The 24,495-nt window shown below is 42.0% G+C and overlaps 3 protein-coding genes across 10 annotated transcripts in view; 1 reads left to right on the forward strand and 2 right to left on the reverse strand.

The window, feature by feature from the left end:
• The window catches only part of LOC139622382 (protein EFR3 homolog B-like), a 45,792-nt gene extending 35,433 nt beyond the window's left edge, over nucleotides 1–10,359 (reverse strand). For 2 of the 3 annotated variants that reach the window (XR_011691229.1, XM_071479670.1), the window contains exons 1-13: nucleotides 8,758–10,359; nucleotides 7,102–7,406; nucleotides 3,423–3,499; nucleotides 3,126–3,253; nucleotides 2,630–2,780; nucleotides 2,136–2,257; nucleotides 1,642–1,791; nucleotides 1,291–1,386; nucleotides 1,110–1,188; nucleotides 621–756; nucleotides 373–525; nucleotides 175–286; nucleotides 30–81 (exon numbers count right to left, since the gene is read on the reverse strand). Coding sequence is in view for 2 of the 3 variants with exons in the window: in XM_071479670.1 (XP_071335771.1) it covers nucleotides 30–81; nucleotides 175–286; nucleotides 373–525; nucleotides 621–756; nucleotides 1,110–1,188; nucleotides 1,291–1,386; nucleotides 1,642–1,791; nucleotides 2,136–2,257; nucleotides 2,630–2,780; nucleotides 3,126–3,253; nucleotides 3,423–3,499; nucleotides 7,102–7,406; nucleotides 8,758–8,822 (1,626 nt within the window). In the remaining variant the exon portion in view is untranslated. The remainder of the gene's footprint in view (nucleotides 1–29; nucleotides 82–174; nucleotides 287–372; nucleotides 526–620; nucleotides 757–1,109; nucleotides 1,189–1,290; nucleotides 1,387–1,641; nucleotides 1,792–2,135; nucleotides 2,258–2,629; nucleotides 2,781–3,125; nucleotides 3,254–3,422; nucleotides 3,500–7,101; nucleotides 7,407–8,757) is intronic. The other variant, XM_071479673.1, reaches the window with a different exon arrangement.
• Nucleotides 10,360–10,510: 151 nt separating this feature from the next.
• On the reverse strand, nucleotides 10,511–24,357 carry LOC139622387 (IQ calmodulin-binding motif-containing protein 1-like). Of its 5 annotated transcripts, none has more exons than XM_071479682.1 (15): nucleotides 24,225–24,357; nucleotides 15,747–15,861; nucleotides 15,335–15,503; nucleotides 14,645–14,762; nucleotides 14,476–14,551; nucleotides 14,192–14,291; nucleotides 13,670–13,842; nucleotides 13,447–13,556; nucleotides 13,175–13,293; nucleotides 12,868–12,934; nucleotides 12,352–12,427; nucleotides 11,794–11,954; nucleotides 11,284–11,421; nucleotides 11,038–11,194; nucleotides 10,511–10,948 (listed from the first exon to the last, which is right to left on the reverse strand). In XM_071479682.1, exons 2-15 carry the CDS (start codon nucleotides 15,850–15,852, stop codon nucleotides 10,710–10,712), a joined length of 1,809 nt encoding a protein of 602 aa, XP_071335783.1. In that variant the 5' UTR covers nucleotides 15,853–15,861; nucleotides 24,225–24,357; the 3' UTR covers nucleotides 10,511–10,709. The 5 variants fall into 5 exon arrangements, with proteins under 5 accessions (XP_071335783.1, XP_071335780.1, XP_071335782.1 ...); XM_071479679.1 differs by lacking the exon at nucleotides 24,225–24,357 and adding an exon at nucleotides 16,113–16,436; XM_071479681.1 differs by lacking the exon at nucleotides 24,225–24,357 and adding an exon at nucleotides 15,972–16,110.
• The window catches only part of LOC139622372 (kalirin-like), a 33,951-nt gene continuing 27,779 nt past the window's right edge, over nucleotides 18,324–24,495 (forward strand). For both annotated transcript variants that reach the window (XR_011691228.1, XM_071479648.1), the window contains exons 1-5: nucleotides 18,324–18,991; nucleotides 23,070–23,147; nucleotides 23,263–23,377; nucleotides 23,830–24,022; nucleotides 24,263–24,486. Coding sequence is in view for 1 of the 2 variants with exons in the window: in XM_071479648.1 (XP_071335749.1) it covers nucleotides 18,937–18,991; nucleotides 23,070–23,147; nucleotides 23,263–23,377; nucleotides 23,830–24,022; nucleotides 24,263–24,486 (665 nt within the window). In the remaining variant the exon portion in view is untranslated. The remainder of the gene's footprint in view (nucleotides 18,992–23,069; nucleotides 23,148–23,262; nucleotides 23,378–23,829; nucleotides 24,023–24,262; nucleotides 24,487–24,495) is intronic.

The raw sequence follows: 24,495 nt of genomic DNA on the forward strand, positions 1-24,495 counted from the left end.
AGACCACATCTTCACAAACCTGAACTCACCTGGAGGAGAGACTTCAACAACATCACCTGGATCATTCTGCTGCCCTCAAACCTGAGACACAGAGGAGGTCATAGCACCTTGAACCACATTCGCTTCAGATGTTAAATATCTAAAACATTTAGAGTCAGGTGTAGAGAGGGGTACCCGGCGTTTGGTGACCCCAGGGCGGGATAGATGCCAGGGACAGGAATCTTCCCCATGATGAACAGCATGACCTCTGACCTCTGGTAGACAGGAAGTGTGTTGGCGAAGGATCCTGGACAGATGATACCACTTGAAATGAGGCGACCACCTTAAAAACCATTTCATGAGAACAGGAACTAAAACCCCTCCGGGCCTCACCTATAGTTTTGATGACGGCGTCCTGCAGTGTTTTCTCCTCAGTCGAGGTGGTTTTGTGTTTTCCTGCGTTGTCGTAGTAACCAGTCAGCTCGTAGTCAACGCTCTGCCTGAGCTGTCGCAGCAACGTGTTGAACACTTCAAGTACTGTGGGACCTAACAGGTTCATTTAAATGCCACAAACCACACACTTAGTGTATGACCGGTACACAGCAGAGATGAATACACGACCACAGACGCCTCTGACTGACCTACAGACCCTGTGGCTTCTATGACTGCAGCTTCAGACAGGACCTCTACGATCCCGGCTCTCACTGAAGCTGCACTCCGGCTGTTGGCGTCCAGGTGACCCAACAGCTGCTGGATCACCAGATGGGAATGCTGGGACTGAGGAGAACACAGGTCAGGTCAGGTCAGGTCAGAGAGGTGAAATCAGCTTATATAAAGTTATATAAAGTACAGTTAAGTCCAACTGATTTACAGTTAATTGAAAATTAAGTAAACTTCAAAGGGACAAAAATGTTAAGTCAAGTTGAGTTCAAACACATTCAGTTTAAATTGTGTGAAATAAAATTAAATAAATTACATTTAAATACATTTAAGACTGATGGCGATAATAGTTTTCGTTTAAACATCACCTGTATGTGTGTGTGTGTGTGTGTTTATGTGTTGGTACCACAGAGTAGTACTTGGTACGAGTGTAGCGTACTCCATGTAGTAGTAGTAGTGCTGTTACTAACCTGGATAGAGTACATGATGATCTGAAAACATCGGACGGCAAAACTTCGTCCTTCCCAAAGACCATGACTGTCCAGGTGCCTGGAAACATTCAGAGAGTAAAACACAGAGTACTGTGTATGGTAGTACAACAGCTAGTACTGTTACTACTGCTACTACGACCAGTGTGTATGTGTATCTTACATGAGCACAGGTCTGATAGCGTTGTTAATGTGTCCATAGGCAGCTCGGCCCAACAGCTCTCTGAAACACACCTCAGTCTGCTCTGCTGGAGAGTCACTGCACACACACACACACACACACACACACACACACACACACACACACACACACACACACACACACACACACACACACACACACACACAGTTATAACAGCAAGACCTCATCTATATATTTTTTGGAGTGTTAAAAAAATCACAACATTTGACTTATATTAATTTAACTGTTGAGTCATCTGTAGTGTGTGTGTGTGTGTGTGTGTGTGTGTGTGTGTGTGTGTGTGTGTGTGTCTGTGTGTCTGTGTGTGTTTACCTGCTGGTGTGTGTGTGCTGCTGCAGGTTGACCAGCAGGGCGGGGACAATCTGCTCCATGTGACGAGGCTCCCAAATGTTCACCTGGAGTTCGTCGTCCACCGTCTTCCTGACCACGCCCTGCAGACCACGGATCCCTGACACACGGATCCTAAACACACACACACACACACACACACACACAGGTTACAAAAACACTAACTGGACAGTCAGTTACTGTATCCTACAGCAGGTTATTCCAGCTTAAAACAGAAACAGCTTGAGTTTGGTTCAATACAGGTTTATTTTTACACTCTAAATGCTGGGCTGATACTAATGATAACATGAGCGATCAATTAATCTGCCAAACTCTATTTTTTCATTTAATCTATAACTTTTGACTTTCTCTCAACTTTTCCCACAGTTTTTAAACGACTGTAATTTTAAGAAGGTGTGACAGCATCATCACAGACAGACACAGCTCAGACGGTCAGAGACGTGGGACACCAGACTGACTTGTTCTGGATGTCGGTGTCTTCGTGTTCAGAGTGACACATCTCACTGAAGCGAGACACGAAGAAGTCATAGCTGCGATGATACGACGGCGTGTCCTCCTCGATGTTCGCAAACTTCACAAACTACACAGAAAGACACAAGTGACAGAACGTTGACTGTGACAGTGACACAACACACAATATCTGCAGTAAAATAAAAAGCAGAGATAAATCTGCTGTGACACACACTGATAATCCTTGTGTATGTGTGTGTATGTGTGTAAATATCCTGCCCATCTTACTGGGAGGAAATATCAAGGCTTAAAGATTACATAAATGAATGTACGACACAACCTTGTTTTCTGTAAAGTACACAGTCTGTGTTAATGTTGACCGAACACTATTCACTCACTCAGCTCTGGGTTGAAATCCACTAATACATAATACATAATACAGTAAATACATGTTTTGAAGAAGCTTAGTTCTCAGGGCAGCAGTGTGGTGTGCGTCACGTACAGAGTTGGTGGCCAGGATGTGGAGGTGCGGTTTGTCGGCCTCCAGCAGGAGACGCAGCGTACTGAGGAAACTCTCCACCAGCAGGTTGATGCTCTGACAGTGACAGGCCAGCAGCAGCTGCTCCATCGCCTCCATCGCTATACACACGTACCTGAAACACAGGTGACAACGTACATTAACACTGAAGAACAAGTCTGAGGTACTCTTTCTTTACCTTCATCTTTACGCCACTTGGATTTTTCACTCCACTGTATTTATCTGACAGTTACAGTTCCTTCTCATATCAATCATTTTGCATGTAAAACATATGAAGACCTTCTGAAAAATTATGCTTTTTTGTTGATGAAAAGATTAACTGATTAGATGATTGACAGAAAACTATTTTGATAATTGTAAAAGTAAAATGAGTACTTCCTCCACCACTGCTGAAACAGAGTCACGCTCATGTCATGTGTGTGTTGCTGTTGTTTTGTTGTGTATTAGTGTGTGCACTGACCCGTAGCGGTGGCGGTTCAGCTCTCTGGTCAGGCGCTCTGACAGGTACGCTGCGATACGGTCCAGTTTCTCCGGCGCTGACAGAGCAAAGAACGTCAGCTTCTCCATGTTGGCTTTCACCAGCCCATCCTGAACACACACACACACACACACACACACACACACACTGCTGATAATCTCTCGTCAAAACATTTTGATGTGTTTTTTAAAGACTGTATTGTCAGTGTTTTGTGACCTTTTGGGTGAACTGAGCCTTTAATCAATGAGACAGTAAAGATCAGTATACGTGTGCATTCACCTCTGGGTCTTCGGGGAAAATATTGTCCACCAGTCGCTTATAGCGAGGACGCAACGCCCAGCAGCAGCCACACAGACCTGAAAGAGAGTTGACGTTCACTTGTATCGTCCACCAAACCAGCACCAAACCCCCAGACCCTGTTGGGACTGACGTACAGAGATTATGACACTGTAGTATCTATCATTATGACACATGACACAGAGTGGTGTTGTCAGGTTCATCTCTGGCCCAGCTCTGTGTTGTTAAGTAGGACTCTAAAGACAGACATCGATCTGAAGTGTCTCTGGTCCAATGGCCCAGGCTACAAGAGGACAGTGTGAGACTGACTCACTGAATTCTGAAGGCTAATGTCCAGAGTAAACCTTCAAATGCTCTAAAAAACCTCCTCCAGATTGTCTGACCAGGTGGAGCAGGGTTTCAGAGAGCGGGTAGTCCTGAGAGTTCAGTTAAGAGAGGGAATTTTGAAGTCTGACACCCAAAAAGAAGACTGAAGAGCGTTCAACTATGGACTATGGACTATGGAGTCGGTGTGTGTGTGTGTGTGTGTGTGTGTGTGTGTGTATGCTCAGCCCCAAAACCACAGGTGTGCTCATAAGAATTGAGCTCACATCCTCTGAAATCACAAAACAGCCCGAGCTATACAACAGAGCCATATGGACAGAGAGTTGAGTTTTCTTTCCTTTGCACTCCAGCCTCTCAGACTTCAGAGTTTTGTGAGTCACATCCACATCACAGCCACATGGGGGCAGTAACGTGTCATCTGTCAGAGTTTGACCTGGTTTTCTCCTTAATTCCAGATTCTCCTTAATTTTTTTATCTCTCTCTCTGTTCAATTTAATATATTCTTGTAGATTAAAGGAGACAAGAGATTCACCACTGGTCAACTGCCACACACACACGCACACACACACACACACACAACACAATGCAGTAGCAGCAATACTACATCTTAAGCATTAATCCTGTGGTAGCTTGTTGCATAATGTGTTTATATTGTTGTTTTTTAGTTAGCGCAGCTTAAAGACTCCTCTCTGTCACTGCAAGGACACAGGTTCAATCCCCAAACGTGACACGTGACATGTCAGAGTGCCGCTGAGTGAGCACTGAGCTGATGAGCGTGGACCAGTCTGACATCATGAGAAATCATCTTGTTCTGTCCCAGACCAGTTTAGATTTGTTTATCTCATTGTATTTAACTTATGTTTATCATATTAAAATGTTCATGTGGGATCTGTTAGATCAGGACAATTCTGCTGTTTTAGAGAAGTTCAGTGCAGCACACGTTGCTACTTTCAAATTAACACAGTCAAAAATATGGATAAAGACAGAGATAAAATAACAGGATACTGAGTCAAAAATAATAATTCATCATCATAATTTTTTTAAGTTATTTTACTGCATTAATTCTTGGTGAAGGGAAAGAGAGAGACAGGAAAAAGGGGCAGAGAGAGAGTGGATGACATGAACCACTGTGGCCGTGGTTTGAAACCCGGGACAAGCTCAAGTGAAATGTGCTCAACCAGGTGAGCCACCAATCATCATCATCAGTTCTTAGTAAGTCAAATCTTTGGCTCAGTATCTCATCATTTTAACTTAAAAGTTGTAAATGTGGCTTCAAGATTTTGTTTTACCTTAAAGTCACAAATTTGACTTATTTCATAATTTTGACTATAAAAGTTTGAATTCCCACTGTTCAAATGATGATATTCTTTTTGCTCATTTTTAATAGTCTAAGTGAATTTCAGTGAGCAGGACTTTTACTTGTAATGGAGCATTTTATGGTGCAGTGTTAGTACTTTTGTTGTTGGTGAAGGATATGAATACCTCTTTCACCACCGGTTATTGTTCATAAAATAAATAATGTATGATGCACATATTACATGTTGTTTACGAACACATCCTGTAGTCAGCTGGGTTGAGCTGACACCACGATGGCCTTTGGTATATTAGAAAGTGCTTTACTTGCTTTTGTGCATCAGTTATCTTGAAAAACCGCTTTACATTGGATCTTTAAAATTACCTTCATTTTTCTATTATGATGTGAATTGAGTGATGACTTTGTTACTGGGTAGAAGTTATGGAACAAAAACCCAATTTCTTGTTAATCAATGAATAATTAATGGATTCTAGTAGCATGTAGGGGTTTAAATAGAACTTCTGTATGGATTAGCATTAAAAGTTGCCCTGAACTTGTCATTATTTTCACTGAGTATTGAAAGATAAGATAATATTTACATGGACAGAATTCATGCAAAGCACATTCAAAACACCTTAATTTAGTAAAATCCATTAATTATCATTTTAAAATATTATTAAAAATACCATTATATCACAGTTAACAGGTAAGTTAATGGTATGAGGACTGGATTTTAGATGATTTCATGATGCTAAAGCCAAAATATCTTCTCTTCATAGCAACCTACAGCTGGAGCTGCACATCACGTCAGAACTATTTTTTTAACTCAATACTTAATTTTAAAGGTTTTTGTCAACAACACAACATCTGAACTGCAAACGTAGCATCACAACATTCAGATAACTGCAGAAGAAAAATTTAATAAACTAATAATAAATAAATTAAAATATTTCTCACCGTACATGAAGACGACTCCTTCAGCTCACAGCCACACTGTCACCTCCATCACACACACACACATGCTTGTACTTAATCCTTCACACACACACACACACACACTGAACCCGCCTCCTTTCATTCACCGTCATCAGTCAGTTAAAATCCTTATATCTCCATATTTAGTGACTGATTAAAACATCAGTGACGAAACTGAAAATGTTTTCACATCACAGCTGTTTGTCTTAGTTGGAGATTAAAAAATTACATTTGAAGGTTTCATGTTTCGTGTGTTTGTTGTCGTTAAACAGAATAGAAACAGATTTAATACAGATTAGTATTAATATTCTGTCCAGCTCTTAACCGTGAAAGATTTTCCAGTGTGTGTGAGATCCAGGCCATGTGCAGCAGCTCAGCGCTCGATAATCTGCTCTGGATTTATTTATCATTCCAGCAGAAAAAGAAAAAATAGATCAGAAACCTGCAGAACTGGAGCTGAAAACACACTGCTACTGCAGAACTCTACTGCGTTTACTGCATGGAGGACATAAAACTACAACAGTACTACAGTGAACAGTACTTAAATGAAGGCTGTTAAAGTTTAAGCAACACTGGTTATCGTAGTGGTAGTAAGTGTAGAAGTAGAGCTTTTCACAGTGACAAAGGAAGTACTCAGATCCTTTAAAAGTAAAAGTCCTGCATTGAAAGTGGTACTCAAATAAAAGTATAGTAGTAGTCCTGTTATATGTTGTATTATTAGATTACTAATACTGGTACATTAATGTGTAAAGAGTAACTTCCTGTTGTAGTTGGTTTAGGTGGAGCTAATTTTAATGTGATTTTCATTATGACTGAATCAGCTGATAATTAACCACAGTCTGTTTCCATGTTGAGCGGTTTTGTGTCTCATTGATTGAAACATTTCTTTCAAACGGCCAACATATAACAATGAAATACTTCCTATGTTATATATAAATAAAGTTATGTCACTATAATTAAAACATGCTCAGTGTATTCACTGATCAATAAACAGAAATCAGCTTGTAACCTTGTCACACACAGATGTTCATTAGTAGCAGCCCTGTTGGTTCCAGTTGAATTTCTTACCTCCAGGTGTCTGATGGTCCAGAACTGAGCAGCAGTCCTGCAGCAGCCTCCGATGAGCCTGGGATACGGTCGGCATGGCAACGGCCCTCGGCAGCGACATGCCCCTGGGAAGGCTGGGTATGGTTACGCCTCGGGGCATGCTGGGTAAACTGGGTAAAGTGGGCAGACTGGGCATGGTGATGCCTCTGGGTAAACTGGGAGGGTTGACGCCCCTGGGCAGGGAACTGAGCAAGGCCGGCATGGTGGGAAACCTGGGAAGAGTTCCTGTCATCTCTGTCGTCGTCCTGGGAGGAGGAGAACACGTCCTGAGGAAGAGGAGGATGAGATGGAGGGATGGAGAAAGTGAGTGGATGTAAAATAATAGGATTGAAGTGTAAAGGCCTCCACTTCCTGCCTCACCACATTCCTCTGGATTTTAACCCCTTCACTTCAGCTCCTGCTCCACCAGAGACCTAAACAGAGTTTGTTCATGTGAAGCTTCCAGCATCGAGCGACACAAAGTCTTTAACCTGTCAGGAAATGGAAAATAATAACGGAAATCCAATGACTGAAAAAAACAAACATTATAAGTAGTTACTATTACGACCTTGATGAGGAGACTCCAGAATGATCCTGCAGAGAGACATGGTTTGTTTTTTTTTTTATGTGTGCATCTCACAAGACTCCACTGAACTGAGTTTGTCTGTAGAAAACAGTGAATATTATCCACATTTAATCCAGTCATCTTAGAGCTGAAATTTCATCCTTTCACATCAAACATTAACAACACAACAGTTTCCTTTCCACAAATTTCCACTTGCAGCAGGCTGCTCACATGTTCATTCACAGAATTCAAAAGAAAAACCTGGAGCACAGATGAATGAATAAATCATCATCATCCTCTGATTACTGGTACAAGGCTCTCTTTCTGAGCTGATGCCCATTTAAATGTCTCTTTTTCAAATCCACCATCTCAGTCACATCATTAAACAAAAGATAATAAAATGATTCAGTCGACTTTATTGTTCCAAAGCAGCACATTTCAGATATAAGAGACAGGAAACCAGCTCTCGTCTTTGATAAAACGTTCAGTAAAATAATCATGTTTCAAATCAGGATGTCAAATCATTATTAACCCAGTCATATTTACATTTACATTTACAACACATTCTCTCTCACAGGTTTTGCCTGGTATCAACCACATCAATTAACCTGTTTAATAACCTTTTATATTATATATTAAGTATTTTATGTCATTTAAAAAAAATTCTATCTCTTCTCATTTAGTTATGTTAAATATATGCATCTCTTTGTTTTTCTTCTTTTTTCAACAAATTGTTAAATTTCAGTAAATATATAACTGGTATCCACCTTTTAAAAACCTTTGTGAAATGTAAACTTTAGATCCCTAAATTCCCAGAAAAAACATACTGTACTAATATGAGATAAAAATCGAAGTGATCATTAAATAAAAAAGTAAACCAAACACCCATTATATTTTTTGAATATTTACTCTTGTAAACACACAAGTAAGAAAGTAGAGAAGAATTATCTGATAAATGTTCCTCAGATCATACACTGCATTCAGTATAGAAATATAGTTTTCTGATGAATGCAGTAAAAAGTAAAAATATTTACCTTTAGTGGGAAAGAAGCAGAAAATGAAAACACTCCTACCTCCTCGTCTCCAGCGCTGCTCTCTTGCAGTTGCTCTGACAGACCAACAGCCGCTTATGTAACATCTGCTGAGCCTCAGCTGGCCAGGCAGCTCAGATCAATAATCAATGAGTGTGATCGATCGGCTTGCTCTGCAGCTGGACCATCTCTGACACTGGTGCACATGTTGCAGCTGTGTTTAAAAACTTTCTTTACATCTGAGTTTCAGCTGCAGCCTCATCCCACTATTCTCAAAAAGGAATATTTAACATATGAAGATTTCAAATATTTTCATTCAGTGTGAAACTTTAATGCATAAAACACATCAGTGTACAGTGTGTGTTCACACATTTTCTACACAGTATAATATGTGACTTTTTCAAGCAGAGACCGTCATACAGGCCGCACAAACACAAAAACAAGTGCACCCTCCCCTCCCTCCATCCTAGGTAAAAAAAAATCTCTTCCCATCCTGCAGCTGCTGTGGTGAAGAAGAGGCTCCCCCTGCTGTTTGGAGCTGCTTATTGCAATAATGACAGACTACACAGCAGCCAAGGGGTTGTTAATATAGGGATATATTCATGTGAGACACTGTCTGATCCCTACCTGCTGACAGATGTTCACTCTGCTGCCTCCCTGAAGTCTGTTAGAACTCAGTCTAGGTAATACATGAAATCCAGCTGAGACACAGTAAAAAATAAATAAACAAAACCTGCAAGAAGGTGCATGAGGGTCCAAGCATCCGATGCATCTCAGAGCCAGAGGTGAGCTGAGGAAGCCAAGAGCACGTTGACAGGTGTGTGTACACGGTGCATCCAGTGAACTGTCAGGAACCTATTCTGTGAACGAACGCTAAATAACAGCATGAAATCATGGACAGCAAAATAAAGCCATATCTTAAATCTATAATTTGAATGTTTTTAGAATACCAATGTATGAAATGACAATGTGATGAACCTCCAGAAAGTCAGCAGCTGAATCTGCAGCATCCCCACTGCTCTGAGTCTCACATCATTGTTTATCTGTCCAGACACATCGTTCCTGTTCTGGTTCACCCTCATCACTCTCATCGTGTTGTTTTTGGCTGCAGCAGCTGGTGAACATGGTGGAGCATTTAGCAGCTAAAGAGACGGATATTTCCCTCAGGAGCCGCTGGAGACCAACAAAAATGTGATGATAACAAGAGGACAAAGAAACTCAGTTATTTCAGATTAAAGTGAAATAACAAGTGAAGCATCATTGGTGGGAGAATACTGAAGGACAAACAGAAGTTGGTGAAATTTGAACAATGTACTGATGAGCTAACGCCAAAACTGTGCCACAGCATGACCTCAGGGCAGATTTGTTGTTTAGAAAATGAATTGTTGCTAAAATATGATCATTTATTATTCACCAATGTCTGACAGCAGCACCTGTGGATGGTTTCTCATCATACGTGATGTGGCAACACTGGAGCAGAAACTGGGAGGGTCTACCGAAGCTGTTGACATTGACACTTTGACAAAAACAACACAGATGAAAGTTCAAGTCCTGCTACTAGCAGACAAACTATAATCATAGAGACATGTCACTGTTTTTGATATTACAATCAAAAAAATGTTGAACATCAATCTGGTCTCTGCGAGTCAAAAAGACAAATTTCACGTTAGAAGTGTAACTGGACGAGGCGTACACCAGCAGATGCAGCCCTATGTGAGAAATGTGAGGATATAAAGTGTTTTAACGTTATGATCAGTTCACAGCATGTGGACAAAAACACATTTAACTTCATCACTGAGCTCCTCTGTGCTTTATTTTTTGTGCTTGGCTTCCTCAAACCTCCACCTTCCTCTCACATGTGATCCTTTGATGTTTTGGGCCACAGAAAAACTTTAGAAGTTAATCAACAATAAAAATGACGCTCCAACACTGTTACTGCTTGGACTGATCGGCACCAGATGGCTGAACTCAGATCAGGTCTTTACATTCAAGGTTTATTCCATCCTGACCTCCGCTGACCCTCCAACAAAGAGTCCTCCAAACTCCGCCTCCAGGTCCTGCAGGTGGGTGGGGGTGGACATGTCGACTGGCTCTCCCAGCGTCCTCCACCAAGGCAGCCGGCTCGATTGCAGCATTGCATTGTGGGCATCGCGGGCTCGAGCAGCTATAGGGCCTGAGGGGCTCAGGAAGGACTCGGCATCTGGCGCCGTGACGACAGAGAGGGGCGGGGCATCTGCAAATGGTTCAAAGTTGAATTTCTTGTAAACAGACGCAGTAAAAACAAATGTTTCCAAAAGAGGAAGTGTGTGTTTGTGTTGTGACCTCTGAGCAGCTCCAGCTGAGTGTGTGTGTGAGCCAGCAGCGCCTCCATCCTCTGCTCCTCCCTCCTCCGCTGTTCTCCTCTTTGCAGCTCCGACAGCAGCAGCAGCTGCACCTCCTCATGGAGACGCTCACACTCCTCAGGAGACACATGGGACGACTGCAGACAGAGGAGGACAGAGAGTCGGTGCTGACGGCAGAGCATCAGGAGGAACCACTAAAACACGTGATATCAACTGAACGTCTTACAGGATGCACAGCGATGTAGTCCTCCACCTGAGTCTTTAGCTCCGCCCTCCTGCTGTCCGTCAAACCTTTGTGACCAATCCAGAAAGGTGTGATGGGTGGGGCTTTCGCTGCTCGTCGTTCCTGCAGAAAGTGACGTACCTGAAAGAGGGAGGAGTCGACATCCGTCAGGTGTTTGATTCTATATGAGTATGTGTGTATGTGTGTCAGAGTGAGCTTGTATTGCTTTCTTTATTTAATTAGCATAGTGAGGACATTTTTCAGACTTCAGTCTTTTTCAGCTGTGTTCATTTCTGCTGTAAAAACGTCAGAGATGCTGTGAACTCATCTCATCATTAACTGGTTTAAAACGTGTTGCAGCATCCTTCACAGTCTGATTAAACATCTCTGCAGAAGACTGTTGCACTGTGTTCTCTCTGACAACGTTCCCTTTTTCAAACCTAATTTCCAGACAAAAATGTTGTCTGATATTCAGGCCAATATGCAGTGATGGTAAATGTTAGGCTTGTGTACCGCTCTCTGGAGAGTCCTGGCAGCTTGCTGCTGTGTGCGTGTGTGTCTAAGTGTGTGTCGGTGTGTGTTGTAGTGTCGTCGCTCTCTGAAGCCTCTCCAGAAGCTCTGGATCAACACGGCTGCACGACGCTCGCACTCCTGCAGGTACGACTGCACCTGGTCTGGAAAAACAACACACAGAGAAACAAACTCAAAACTGAAACTCTCACAACTACTGGACTCATAATCTCACCATGATCACGAGGATATTACATGATCCAACTAAAACTAAAGGTGGAAAAAGGTGACACCATCTCGCCCTGGTGCTGGTTTCCTTCTTGTCTGACATTTCACAGATGAAAGGATTGATCAAAAAAGTAACAGACATTATCATCAAAATGTCAGTCATCAAATGTTCATGGTTTTCTTTGTCGAACATGAGTTTTCATGTTTATGAAGCATGTTGGTGACCTCATATGAGAGAAACACACATGAACATCTGATCTGAGGACAAAGACTAAAATGAACACAGCCACTAGAATATAAGAAACTGAGGCAGGAAAAACAGTGTGTATTTACCAGGAGGCAGCAGCTGCAGCAGCTGTCTCTGCTTTTGGTGGAACGCCCTCCTCGCCTGCTGACGTCTCACACACACCTAAAACACACACACTTTAGCTGCTTTATTCAAATACTTCAAGAGATGACGAATATTCTTTGACAGTCGTGGGAAAAAGAATCAGTATCTCCATGCTACATTTATGTATAAGCTCACTGATATTTGTAACCAGGACCTGGTGCTTCATCAGATCATCAGAAAAACCTGCTCAAACATCTTCACACTGAAATGTTTGTCTTCACAACTCTTGCTAAAACAGCCAAAAGGCAGACAGTACCTGGTAGCCGCAGCTGTCGTCTGGCCAACACTATAATCTTTAAATGAAACACTGAGAGGTCACCAGATTTAAGAACCACTGAGGTGTTCCAGCAAACTGTCAAATACACCTTCAACCTCCACTGCATCATCATGTCAGTTCAAATAGGTGAGGTATGTCTTTGTCTGCATGTTGTCACTACTGTAGTAGACTTCGGTCTTACCTGGTACTTCAGCTCCTCCTCCCACTGCTGGGCCTCCTTCTGTTGCTGCTGCTGCCTCCTCCGAGCCCTGACACACACACACACACACACACACACACAAAGAAGTATATTATATTAAGAATATTTTTTATTGGTTAAACAATAAATTACTTCAATCAATTTTTGGAGTCTGAGGTTGGAGGTGTATTTTTTAAAATATTTGGTCAGAGCCAGGCTGCTCTCCCCATCTCCAGTCTCTGAAAGAAAAATGTTGAACTACTCCTTTAAAGGTAATTATGATGCAGCTGACTGCAGCACAGTCAGGTACCTGTATCTCCTCTGCAGTGAACTAACAGCTCTGTTCAGACTCTTCACTCTGCGTCTGGTCTGATACGACCTCCAGGCCGCCTGGATCACACATGCCGCCCGCACACGCTCAGTACTCACCTACCCACAAAGAGAGGAGGGGTGAGAGATGAACAAGCAGAGACAGACAAGTGGACAGAGAACACACCCCAGACGTGAGGAGAGGAAATGAGACTCAGACACAAGGAAAAGATGAGGGTGCCGTTTAGGGAGCAGAGATGTACTCAGACACACCTGAGAGGGGCTCATCATGCCTCTATCTGATTGGATGAGTGCAATCAGCTGATCCACGTCCTGGTCAAAGCCCCGCCCCCTCCAGTCTTTGTCCAGCAGGTTGTCCAGACCTGCAGAGAGAGTGGAAGAGCGACCTCTGACCTTTCGGTTCATTTCACTTCATGCTGCAGTGAGCCAGGTCTTAACTGACATTAGAAATACATCAACATGTGTGACCTCTGACCTCTGAAGCTGAGGAGGAGGGGCTGGAGCCGGAGCTGCAGCTGATTGGCCATAAGAAGGATGAGCGTGACGGAGGCCCTGCCCACCGCGGAGTCAGAGCTTACAGCTAATTGGCCAACAGCCTCATTAAGCAGCAACAGGACGGAGTCATCGCTCAACCTGGAGAGAAAGTCCCTGCAGAGACAGGATTATTTTGAATTTGCTTCACTGACATGATACGGACATGTTTTAGTTTGGCAAAGCACTGGTAGAACAACTGGTATGATTCACTTTAGTTCTTCTAGTTTCAAGTTGGATCACATGTGCTGAACTGTACAGAAGCATATAAGTGTCCAGGTTATATACTGACCAACATATGAATTTCATAAAAGGTGTTAAGGTTCTTGCTGAATCAGCAGGTAGCGCTTCGACAGGAATCACTGGTTAAAGCAAAAACCTGAAGGACCTTTCCTTTTCAAAGGAATGGTCATTATAATGCTGAGGACCCAACAGTATCGTCATGTGTTATGTTCCTGTGTGTTACCTGCTGGCTGTGCAGGTTTGAATCCACAGCTGGACACACAGCAGAGCCACAGTCACATCATCACACATCTGGATCCGCTCATAGTGGACAGAGCTGAGAACTGCAGGGACAAACAGACAGTTTTTCTTATTGCAGATCTGATTGAACAGGAATTTAATTTAATTTGAATTTTAAAAAATGAATAATATCTCCAGACTTATCCACAACAGACCAACAGTATGTACCACTTAATATTGATTGGACAGCAATCAATAAACTAATCAGCAATGAGTGAGGTGACTGACCCTGTGTGGTGAGCTGTGTGTGGCCACTGAGCAGCCAGCTGACTGAATCCATCACCTTCCTGAACAGAGACAAACACTGACAGACAACAGTAGAGTTCAACAGTAAAAGTTAAAAAAGGAAAACTATGGAGGAATAGTTTTAAAGACAGCGAGGAATGTAGCATCTCACCTCTGCCTGCCTCATCAGTTGGCTGGCCAATGACAGGAGGCTGTCCATGACTGATGGCAAAAACAGCCTATTAAAGGCCTTTGAATGTTCACCAGGGTCCAGCCCAACACAGCAGGAGCTGAGAGGACATACAGGTACACAGACAGGTAGACAAACAGACAGGTGTATGAACATGAGCTGAATCATCTCTGTGAAGCAAATATCTTCAGTCTCAGCACTTGCATAACCTGAATTCAGAAGGTACAAGTTGTAGTCAGGAAGCAGTTTTTAGTGATTAAATGTGAACTAAGTCAGGTTAGCCTGGAGCATACAGTTGCAGAATACATAACAGTAATTTTTAATATAATTTCATGAAAATACCGTTAATCTAAAGAAATGGAAAACATTTAAAAACATTAAACTTTTTACAGTTTAATAGTAACATTAATATTTGTAATATTCTTCATAAAAATACTGTAAAAAAAAAACTAAAAACCTTTGTACATGAGAATAAATAAATATGTTAAACAACTTATGTGACTTGATTTAAAATACTGTAATGTAGAGTAAAAAAATATTTTAAAATGTTTAAAATTTTAAAAATTGAATATCGTACACTTAAACTTTTGAAATTAAACCATATTTTAAAAAATTAAATGTAACTTTTTCTTCAAAAATATAAATTAAGATACTGGCATAATTCGGAAATACCTGGTGAGCTGGGCGAGTGTGGCGGCGGCGGGCCAGTTGCCCTTCAGCCTCCTGGGATCCAGAGAGAGGGCGAGTACACAGTGACTCAAGACGCCGGCGTGATACAACCAAGACTTCACACGGGTCAACACACTGCTGTCAGTCTGCACCGCTGCCACGTTCAGAGCCTCTGACAGAGACACAGCAACAGAAAGATTAACACACCTTTATTCATTTAGTCATTTGAACCATATCAAATTCATTAGACAGAGCTCCCTGTGTAGACATGACAGGAGCAGACAAACAATAAAACTGCAAATAAGAAATGGGAATAACAGCCTGTGTTTGCACACCAAGTTAAACATAAGACATTTTAAACAGCACATACAATGCAGTTTGCAATTTTACAATGCAATGAAGCTGGTTGTCTCACTGTTAATGCCATTGTTCAGCAGGCTGAGTTTCTGCTCTGGGCTCAGGTCTTCATCCTCCAGCTGCTTCTTCAGCTCCAACACCACAGCCTCCTCCGCTGACTCCATCCTCACTGTCTGGTAAACCCACAGAAAGACAAACTGCCGTCAACATGCATATAAAAGGGTTTAACGTGAAATTCTGTCTAAACCATTTCTTTAACGCTTTCTTTAAACATTGTCTTTACACTGTAATTTAGTCACTTTCACCAGAACTTAAACAGTCACAAATCGTAGTTCACCAATCGCTGTGACCCCATTTTGTTCAGATATTGTCTCAGATTGTATCCACAGGTGTCGCAGGTGTTTGTGGAGCACCGACGCCTCACCTGTCAGTGTTCCGGTTTGTTTTTGTTGCTCTTCCTGTCACGGAATCTTCAGGGTCACCGATTCTAGGCTAACACCTGTTAGCCCGACTCGGAACGGAAGGCGTAGCTTTGTTGCAGTCAGACAGTGAGATACCGTCAGCTGTGATAAAAAGTGACGCTCACCGGTTGAACAACCCGTTTATTGACCCACCCACGTCTGGGCTCTGGTTTAGAGACGCTACGGAGCTACAACAAGAACGTATTTCCAGCTAGCACAGTTAGCTTTTAGCAGCCGAGCGAACCGACGCGCTTCTGTTTCTACGGCAACATGACGTCATGACGCTACGGAGACACACACCCCTCTGCACCAATGACATGGCGACATGGTTCCACCCGGAAGTAACATTATAAATGTTAAATAAGCATGTAAAGGCTCTTGGGTTTCTGAGTTTGTAATGAGTCATTAGTCCCCTGCAATTATAAACGTTATCATTAATAAACTGTTCTACACTCGACCTTCTAGACAGTCTGCAGTTGTAAATGAAAATAACCAGCTCATAAATGGCAATTTATAGAGGCTTTGCTTCTATTTGTGAAGACTTGAAGTGTGATTACTGTAAGATAAGTCTTTAGGTAAAACGAGTAAAGTGTGCAGTGTAAAGGGTTATTTCCCTGTCAGGAGGTTGCTGTGTGCTCCTCTGGGCTCTGGGTGGCGCTGCGGCTTCAGCTGAGAGTAAAACAGCATTCAGATGATAAAACTCCTTATTCTGAAAAAGTCCACGTTTAGAAAAGCAACCGCTGGAAAAGTTACTACTGTTATTGATCACTGTATTTATTACTTTGATTGTCTCATTCTCTTACAAGAAAAACTCTCTTTTTTTAAAAATTCATCTCACCTTCATTATTTTTATTTCCTGCTTTTGTACCAGTCTTTTTACGGACACCTGCACACTGATAGTATCTTAAATTATTCATTCATTCATTCATTCATTCATTCCTAAATGTTGTAATTCAGTGTATTTTATGATGGGTATTGTACTGCAACTCTTTCCATTGAATGTGATACATAAATAAAGTGTTATTATTTGTATTTTTATTGTTTTACATGCTTCTTACTCTTTTTGGTTTATAATTATTCACAGGGTAAAATATTGATATAATATAACATAATATAATATAACATAACATAACATAATATAATATAACATAATATAACATAACATAACATAATATAACATAATATAATATAATATAATATGATATAATATAATATAATATAACATAATATAACATAACATAATATAACATAATATAACATAACATAATATAACATAACATAATATAATATAATATAACATAACATAACATAATATAACATAACATAATATAACATAACATAATATAATATAACATAACATAATATAATATAACATAACATAATATAACATAATATAACATAATATAATATAATATAATATAATATAATATAACATAATATAATATAACATAATATAACATAATATAACATAACATAATATAACATAACATAATATAATATAACATAACATAATATAACATAACATAATATAACATAACATAATATAATATAACATAACATAATATAACATAACATAACATAACATAACATAACATAATATAACATAATATAATATAATATAATATAATATAATATAATATAATATAATATAATATAATATAATATAATATAATATAATATAATATAACATAATATAATATAATATAACATAATATAATATAATATAATATAACATAACATAACATAACATAATATAACATAACATAATATAACATAACATAATATAATATAACATAACATAATATAATATAACATAACATAATATAACATAATATAACATAATATAATATAATATAATATAACATAACATAACATAATATAACATAATATAATATAATATAATATAATATAATATAACATAATATAACATAACATAACATAACATAATATAACATAATATAACATAATATAATATAATATAATATAATATAATATAATATAATATAATATAATATAATATAATATAATATAATATAATATAATATAATATAATATAATATAACATAACATAATATAACATAATATAATATAATATCAAGAGGAATCATCACAATAGAAATAAAACAGCTGATCACGTCAGAATCCGTCACGTTACCGGGACCGGCGGTAACAGAGAGGTGATAGTAACACGGAGAGGCGGGGTGTGTGTGTGTGTGTGTGTGTGTGTGTCGGTGCAGCAGCTGCTGCAGCCCTCGTCCACAGCGCCCCTCTGTCTCCGGTGCGCCTGCGTGCAGAGACACCGACCGACCGCTGCCTGGACCGGCGGGAGGAGAGAGGGAGCGGGGAGCGGGGCACGGAGGCCACGGTAACGGTATCCGCCAACTGTAACAGTAACGGGACCGGTAACGGCGACGTGATGTGATGCGATGCCGTGCGGGATCACGGTAACGTAAGAGCAGCAGCAGCAGCAGCGGAGGAGGAGGAGGAGGAGGAGGAGGAGGAGGGGGGGGACTGTCGAGGCTGAGCCGAGGAGGATGCAGCAGTGATCGGGACCCGGAGGAAGGGAACACATCCTCCGTCCAACGGCGCCACCGACCGCCTGCCGCCGGCCTGTCCGGGAGCCTGGACCGACCCGATCTGATGTGAACCCGCAGGGATGCACGGGTAGGCAGGGAGGAGCGAGGAGCGAGGAGCGGAGCGGCCGACGGTACATAACGGAGGAGAGAGCAGGAGGAGGCGGAGGAGGAGGAGGAGGGAGGCGGAGGAGCAGCGCGAGGAGGAGGGAGGATGAATCCGGCGGATGGAGGAGGAGAAGCGGGCCCGGACGGCCTGGCGACGGCAGGTAGGGTGTGTGTGTGTGTGTGTGTGTGTGTGTGTGTGTGTGTGTGTGTGGTGGGAGCTGCTGTCGCCATGATGCCTCCACATCCGCCCATTGACTCAAAGAATATGTGTGTGTGTGTGTGTGTGCTGTATGTTAAGTGTGTGTCAGCATCCCTCTGTCCAATGGCACTGAGGTGTGTGTGAGTGTGTGTTGGGGGTGGAGGGTCCTACCAAGGAGGATTATGGGAAGGCCTGCTTGGTTATCAAACGTGTGTGTTCAGTTCAACACATGAAGCCGTGAAGATGTGGTCACATGATGCTCCCATGGTCCAGTCATTCCACCAGAGGTAGCAGCAAAATACAGGCCTCTGATTGGCTGATTGGTGTCAATTAAAAGCATTTCATAATTTAAATCTTCAATTGAGGTCTCAAGGTGGTGTATTAACCTACAGGTAACCATAGCAACAGCACTGATGCTACTCCAGAACTGACAGGTGACACTTACTGTTTGGACTGTTTGATGTGTGGTGAAACAGGTAAGAACTACACTCGATCAGTCAATCGACTGAAAACGAATCACAAACTATATTGATAATCAATCTCCAGTCGAGCCTCCTAAATGTGAGGATTTGCAGTTTTTATCTACATCTTTGGGTTTTAAAGCTAAACTAAAAATATATTTACACTTAGGCGACAATTATCATCATTATTATTATTATTACAATGAAAGAGGTGAGGACTGACTTCAACATGCAGAACATATGAATAGTATGATAGCAGGTAACAATGACGGCAGACCTGTGGTCAGGTCAGAGGTGCGTTTGCCAAATATGTGATTTGCATTAAAATGTTGACACAGTTCTTCGTGAACCTGCTGTAAATAACAAAGTAAAGTGAAACAGCTGAATGATTTTACTGTGAAGCAGCTGTGGGGCTTTTACTGTAAAAACAAGATTTATTTTTGCTTTTTTTCCTGCAAAACAATGAGAGGGCTTTTATTTTGAAGCAGCTATAGAGCTTTTACTGTGAAGCAGTGAGGGCCTTTGAATACATTTACTGTTTTCTACATTTTAATTTGAAAATTGGGACAGTAACCCTAAACATAATTATAACCCTTCATATGAACTCATGACATAGTTACTTCATTATCTGTATTTTATTTGTGTTTTTTATCTTCTATTCATGTTCATTTTCAAGAGGAAATGCAACAATAGGCTGATATATAGAAATCAAACTCTTTAATAGTAATGGCCTGAAAACTCCAGGATCATTCGGGCTCTGACGTCTTCATTTGTAAGAGGCTGACATTTTGGAGATTCAGAGGACACTGTGGTGAAATGTATTCATTATTTTTTGTTGTATAATCAGTGTGATGAGTCCTGACAGACTGACAGCAAGTTTCTCTGAAGGCTTTTCATCTGCTCTGTACAGCAGCTATTTTAGGCGTTACACTGACTCAGTGTGTGTGTCCGTGTGTGTTGTGTGTGTTGTGTGTGTATTATTAGTGTGAGACAGCTTCATCACAATGGAAATCCCTTCTCCAGCTGTCTGTGCTGGTCTGGAGTTGGCTTGACTGACAGCTGATCTGGAGTCTGTAGACGGACAGCTGGTTTAGGATCAGTCAGTCTGACAGACAGCTGATCAGGGATCAATCAGACTCCTGATTGAGTTTTCTGATGAGAGTCAGTGTGGAGCAGCACGGTTGATTCAGACAGTGTCATGTTTACACTGCAACAGACCACAAACACCCACCACCAACTCATTAGCGTCTGCAGGCTGTTAGCTTCTGCTCTCAGACCTGCGAGATATTAACACGAGCTCTACTACTCTAACACAAGTCTGTGGGATTCACACGCTCTGATTACACAGAAAACACACACTTATCTGTGTCTCCTCTTGTTCAGCAAACTGCTAAGTCACACAGGAAATAGAAGCCGAAGTGAAGCTGGAGTGTGGTGTTTAACTCAGTTATCAGCAGCCATAAGGAACAGCCTGTTCCCATATTTCTTATTGATGATCTATCACTCGTAACACAGAAATAAAATCCGGCTGTAGCAGGATTTTAGATTATTCACTAATGTCATGAGTCCATAGTTAAATTTTTAACCAGGCACCGACCAAACTCTGCCTTTTTTTTGTATTTTAACAAAATCACAAAAAAACCCCAATAGTTTTGTGACATTTTCTGTTAATTTCAATCATTTAACATTACATCCAGTCTAAAGGTAGATGTCCATGTGTTTGTGATTATAAAGCAGGTCTAGGTTCTATATTAATACTGTGAAAGTATCAAAGCCTCAGTCCACAGAGAAATGCACACAGCCTGTATTCAGACACTGAGCCTTAAAACCAGCCGTCAGGACTTCTGGAACTTTGTGATGTCACAACAAAGCAGTCCCATCCTCTCCTCTGATTGGCTGACTGACCTGTTGTTACTAGAGCTCCAGAGAGAAGCCTGAGAGAGGAGATGTAAAACTACACTGAAAGAAATAGAAGATAAATATATCTTCTGATGGAGGTCAACACTTTCATGAAAGTAACAGCAGCAGCAGCTAAAACCGAGACGCCTGCTGACGGTAACAATACGAATTATTAATCATTTCTCTCAAAATGTGTTTCCTTCACTTGCTTCATAGTGCTTATTTTGTCAGATAGTAAACAGCTCATGTTGTCAATCTAATAAAGGTTTACAATGGACAAAATGAATGTTTTATCTGTTGCTGTTATGGGAACAGTTTTAGTTTGTGGCCATGTTTCCTGAGAGGTTGTTTCCTTACACTCCAGCTTCAATGACCTGGTTGTGTTCAGGTGTGTGTTTTCAGTGCTATGACACGGTTGAGGAGGTTGTGCTGGATTTCAGAATTGCACAAACACCAGCATCTCCTGGTGACCCATCAGGCGTCTCAAACCAGACAATTAGCCCAGATTAAAGAGGCAGTGGATCTGGGTCTGAACTGTCGTCACGGGCTGTGAGGAGACGGATCGGTCCTGAAAGAAAGGATTCAAGGACGGTAACGAAGGAGAAAGAGGACACTGTGAGGAGGGAGTTTAGGTTGGATGAGTGTGATTGTTCCCTTTCACTTCTCCTTCATCTCCTCCCTGTTTTTAGGTTTTCTCTCTGAGGGTTATCGCTGCTCGCCAAGCTGCTAATGTGAGACGTTTAATGCCCTCAGTGTGTGTGTGTGTTGGATTAGCCTTCTCCCGCTGTGCAGGATGATCTGACGCACATGGGAGGCCTGTATGTCTGTCTGCAACACACACACACACACACACACACACACTGAGCTGCAGGACTCGGCTTTTTAATTGAAACGTCTGTCAGCCCGTCCCTCTGAAGCCTGATTGGCTCATGTCTGTGGATGTTGGACACAGTTTGATGTTGTCGGCTCGGCCTTTATTCTAACTTTTTTAAACATGACATGAACACTGGGGCGTGACGGATGAGCTGAGTGGTCAGCGCTGCACCCAAACACATTCAAAAGCCTCAGAGTTCAGTTTCTGACCACGTCAGCAGCGAGGCTCGAGGGACGCCAGCGTCAGTCGGTCAGTTTTGGGGCAACGCTGAAATATCTAGAGCTGAAACAATTCGCTGATGTGGAGATTTTGACCAGTCAGTTGCAGTTAGAAAAGGAGAATACAGGACTTATAAAGCTGCAACTAACAATTATTTTCATTATTGATTAATATGCTGATTGTTGTCTGGATTCATTGATTAATCGTTTGGTCTAAAATGCCCAACACACAACAGGTTCTCCAAGAGATGATGATAATGTCAACAAATTTCTTATTTATTCGTCAAACTCAAGTTATTTTTCTGCTGATGGTCAATTATTTGAACAATCGCTGCTGCTGTAGAAGAGAAACACTGACTAAGACTTGACAGATCAATCAGATCAATCATCAATCAGAAAATGAATCACCTACAACTTTTATAATCAGCCACTGATTCTCTGCTCGTCTGTTTCATATCCCAGTAAACTGAACTTCTGTGGTAATAATTCCCCACTGCAGAAACAAAACTGCCACGATTGTAGAAAAACTCCAAACTTCTCCGTCAGATCTCCACCTGCTGGACTCAGATTCCTCTGTGTGTGTCTCAGGTTCGGGTAAAGAGAGAGAGTGTGTTCGGGCGGTCGACGTCCTGACGGTGCTCAGAGAGAAAGTGGCCTTCGTGTCAGGTAACACACACACACACACACACACACACACACACACACACACACACACACCGCTGCAGGGTGTAAACCAGTTTGGTCCTCATGTGACCCAGTTTATCTTTCACTGTGTTTCCAGGTGGGCGGGACAAACGAGGGGGACCAATCCTGACCTTCCCTGCCAGGACCAATCATGATCGAATAAAACAGGAGGACCTCAGCCGGTTGGTCACTTACCTGTCGACCATACCCAGGTACGCCTGCTCCACCTGTCTGCCTGTCTCTGTCTCAGTGAGGTCTTTGGGTTCGACTAACACGATGTCTCCCTGCCTACCTGTCTGTCATCTTGACCTGTCTGTCTGTCTCTACATGTCTGATGTCTCTACCTGTCTGTCTCGACCTGTCTCTCCTCTCTTCCTGTCTGTCGTCTCATCCTGTCTGTCTGTCTCTACCTGTCTGTCTCGACCTGCCTGTCTCTTCCTGTCTCTCCTCTCTTCCTGTCTGTCGTCTCATCCTGTCTGTCTGTCTCTACCTGTCTGTCTCTACCTGTCTGTCTCTTCCTGTCTCTCCTCTCTACCTGTCTGTCTCTTCCTGTCTGTCGTCTTTTCCTGTCTCTCCTCTCTTCCTGTCTGTCGTCTCTTCCTGTCTGTCGTCTCATCCTGTCTGTCTGTCTCGACCTGTCTGTCTCGACCTGTCTGTCTGCCAGCGAGGACGTGCGTGCTCGTGGCTTCACCGTGGTGGTGGACATGCGCGGCAGTAAGTGGGACAGCGTGAAGCCGGTGCTGCGGACGCTGCAGGAGTCGTTCTCCTCCAGCATCCACACAGCGCTGCTCATCAAACCAGACACCTTCTGGCAGAAACACAAGACCAACCTGGGCAGCGCCAAGCTCAGCTTCGAGGTACTACTGCAGTACTACTGCGCAGAACTGCAGTACTAACTAAAGAAGTGATACCACTACTCTGAAAACTTACGTCCTAATACTGGAAAGTGCAGCAAACCAATTTAATTTGTATTTATTGAAAGTATTTGTTGTTATTTTATCTGGTTGGGGTGGGATTGTTTTTGAAGTAATACTGTAGTTTTGGTGTATTTGTACTAACCTGCAGTAAGGAGTCAGTAAACGTCTCTCTGTCTCCAGACCAGCCTGGTGTCGGTGGAGGGTCTGTCCCGGCTCGTCGACCCCTCCCAGCTGACCTCTGACCTGGGCGGCTCGTTGGAGTACGACCATGTGGAGTGGACCGAGCTGCGTCTGGGTCTGGAGGAGTTCTCTGGAGCTGCCACGCAGTTGCTGGCCCAGCTGGAGCAGCTGGAGGCCGGGCTGAACCGCATACCAGAGCCCCAGGACGTCGATGAGGCCCGAAAGTATGACAG

Source organism: Trachinotus anak, unplaced genomic scaffold, assembly GCF_046630095.1.
Source record: "Trachinotus anak isolate AG129_WGS33_773 ecotype Australia unplaced genomic scaffold, CSIRO_AGI_Tana_v1 ptg000006l, whole genome shotgun sequence".
Lineage (NCBI taxonomy): Eukaryota > Metazoa > Chordata > Actinopteri > Carangiformes > Carangidae > Trachinotus > Trachinotus anak.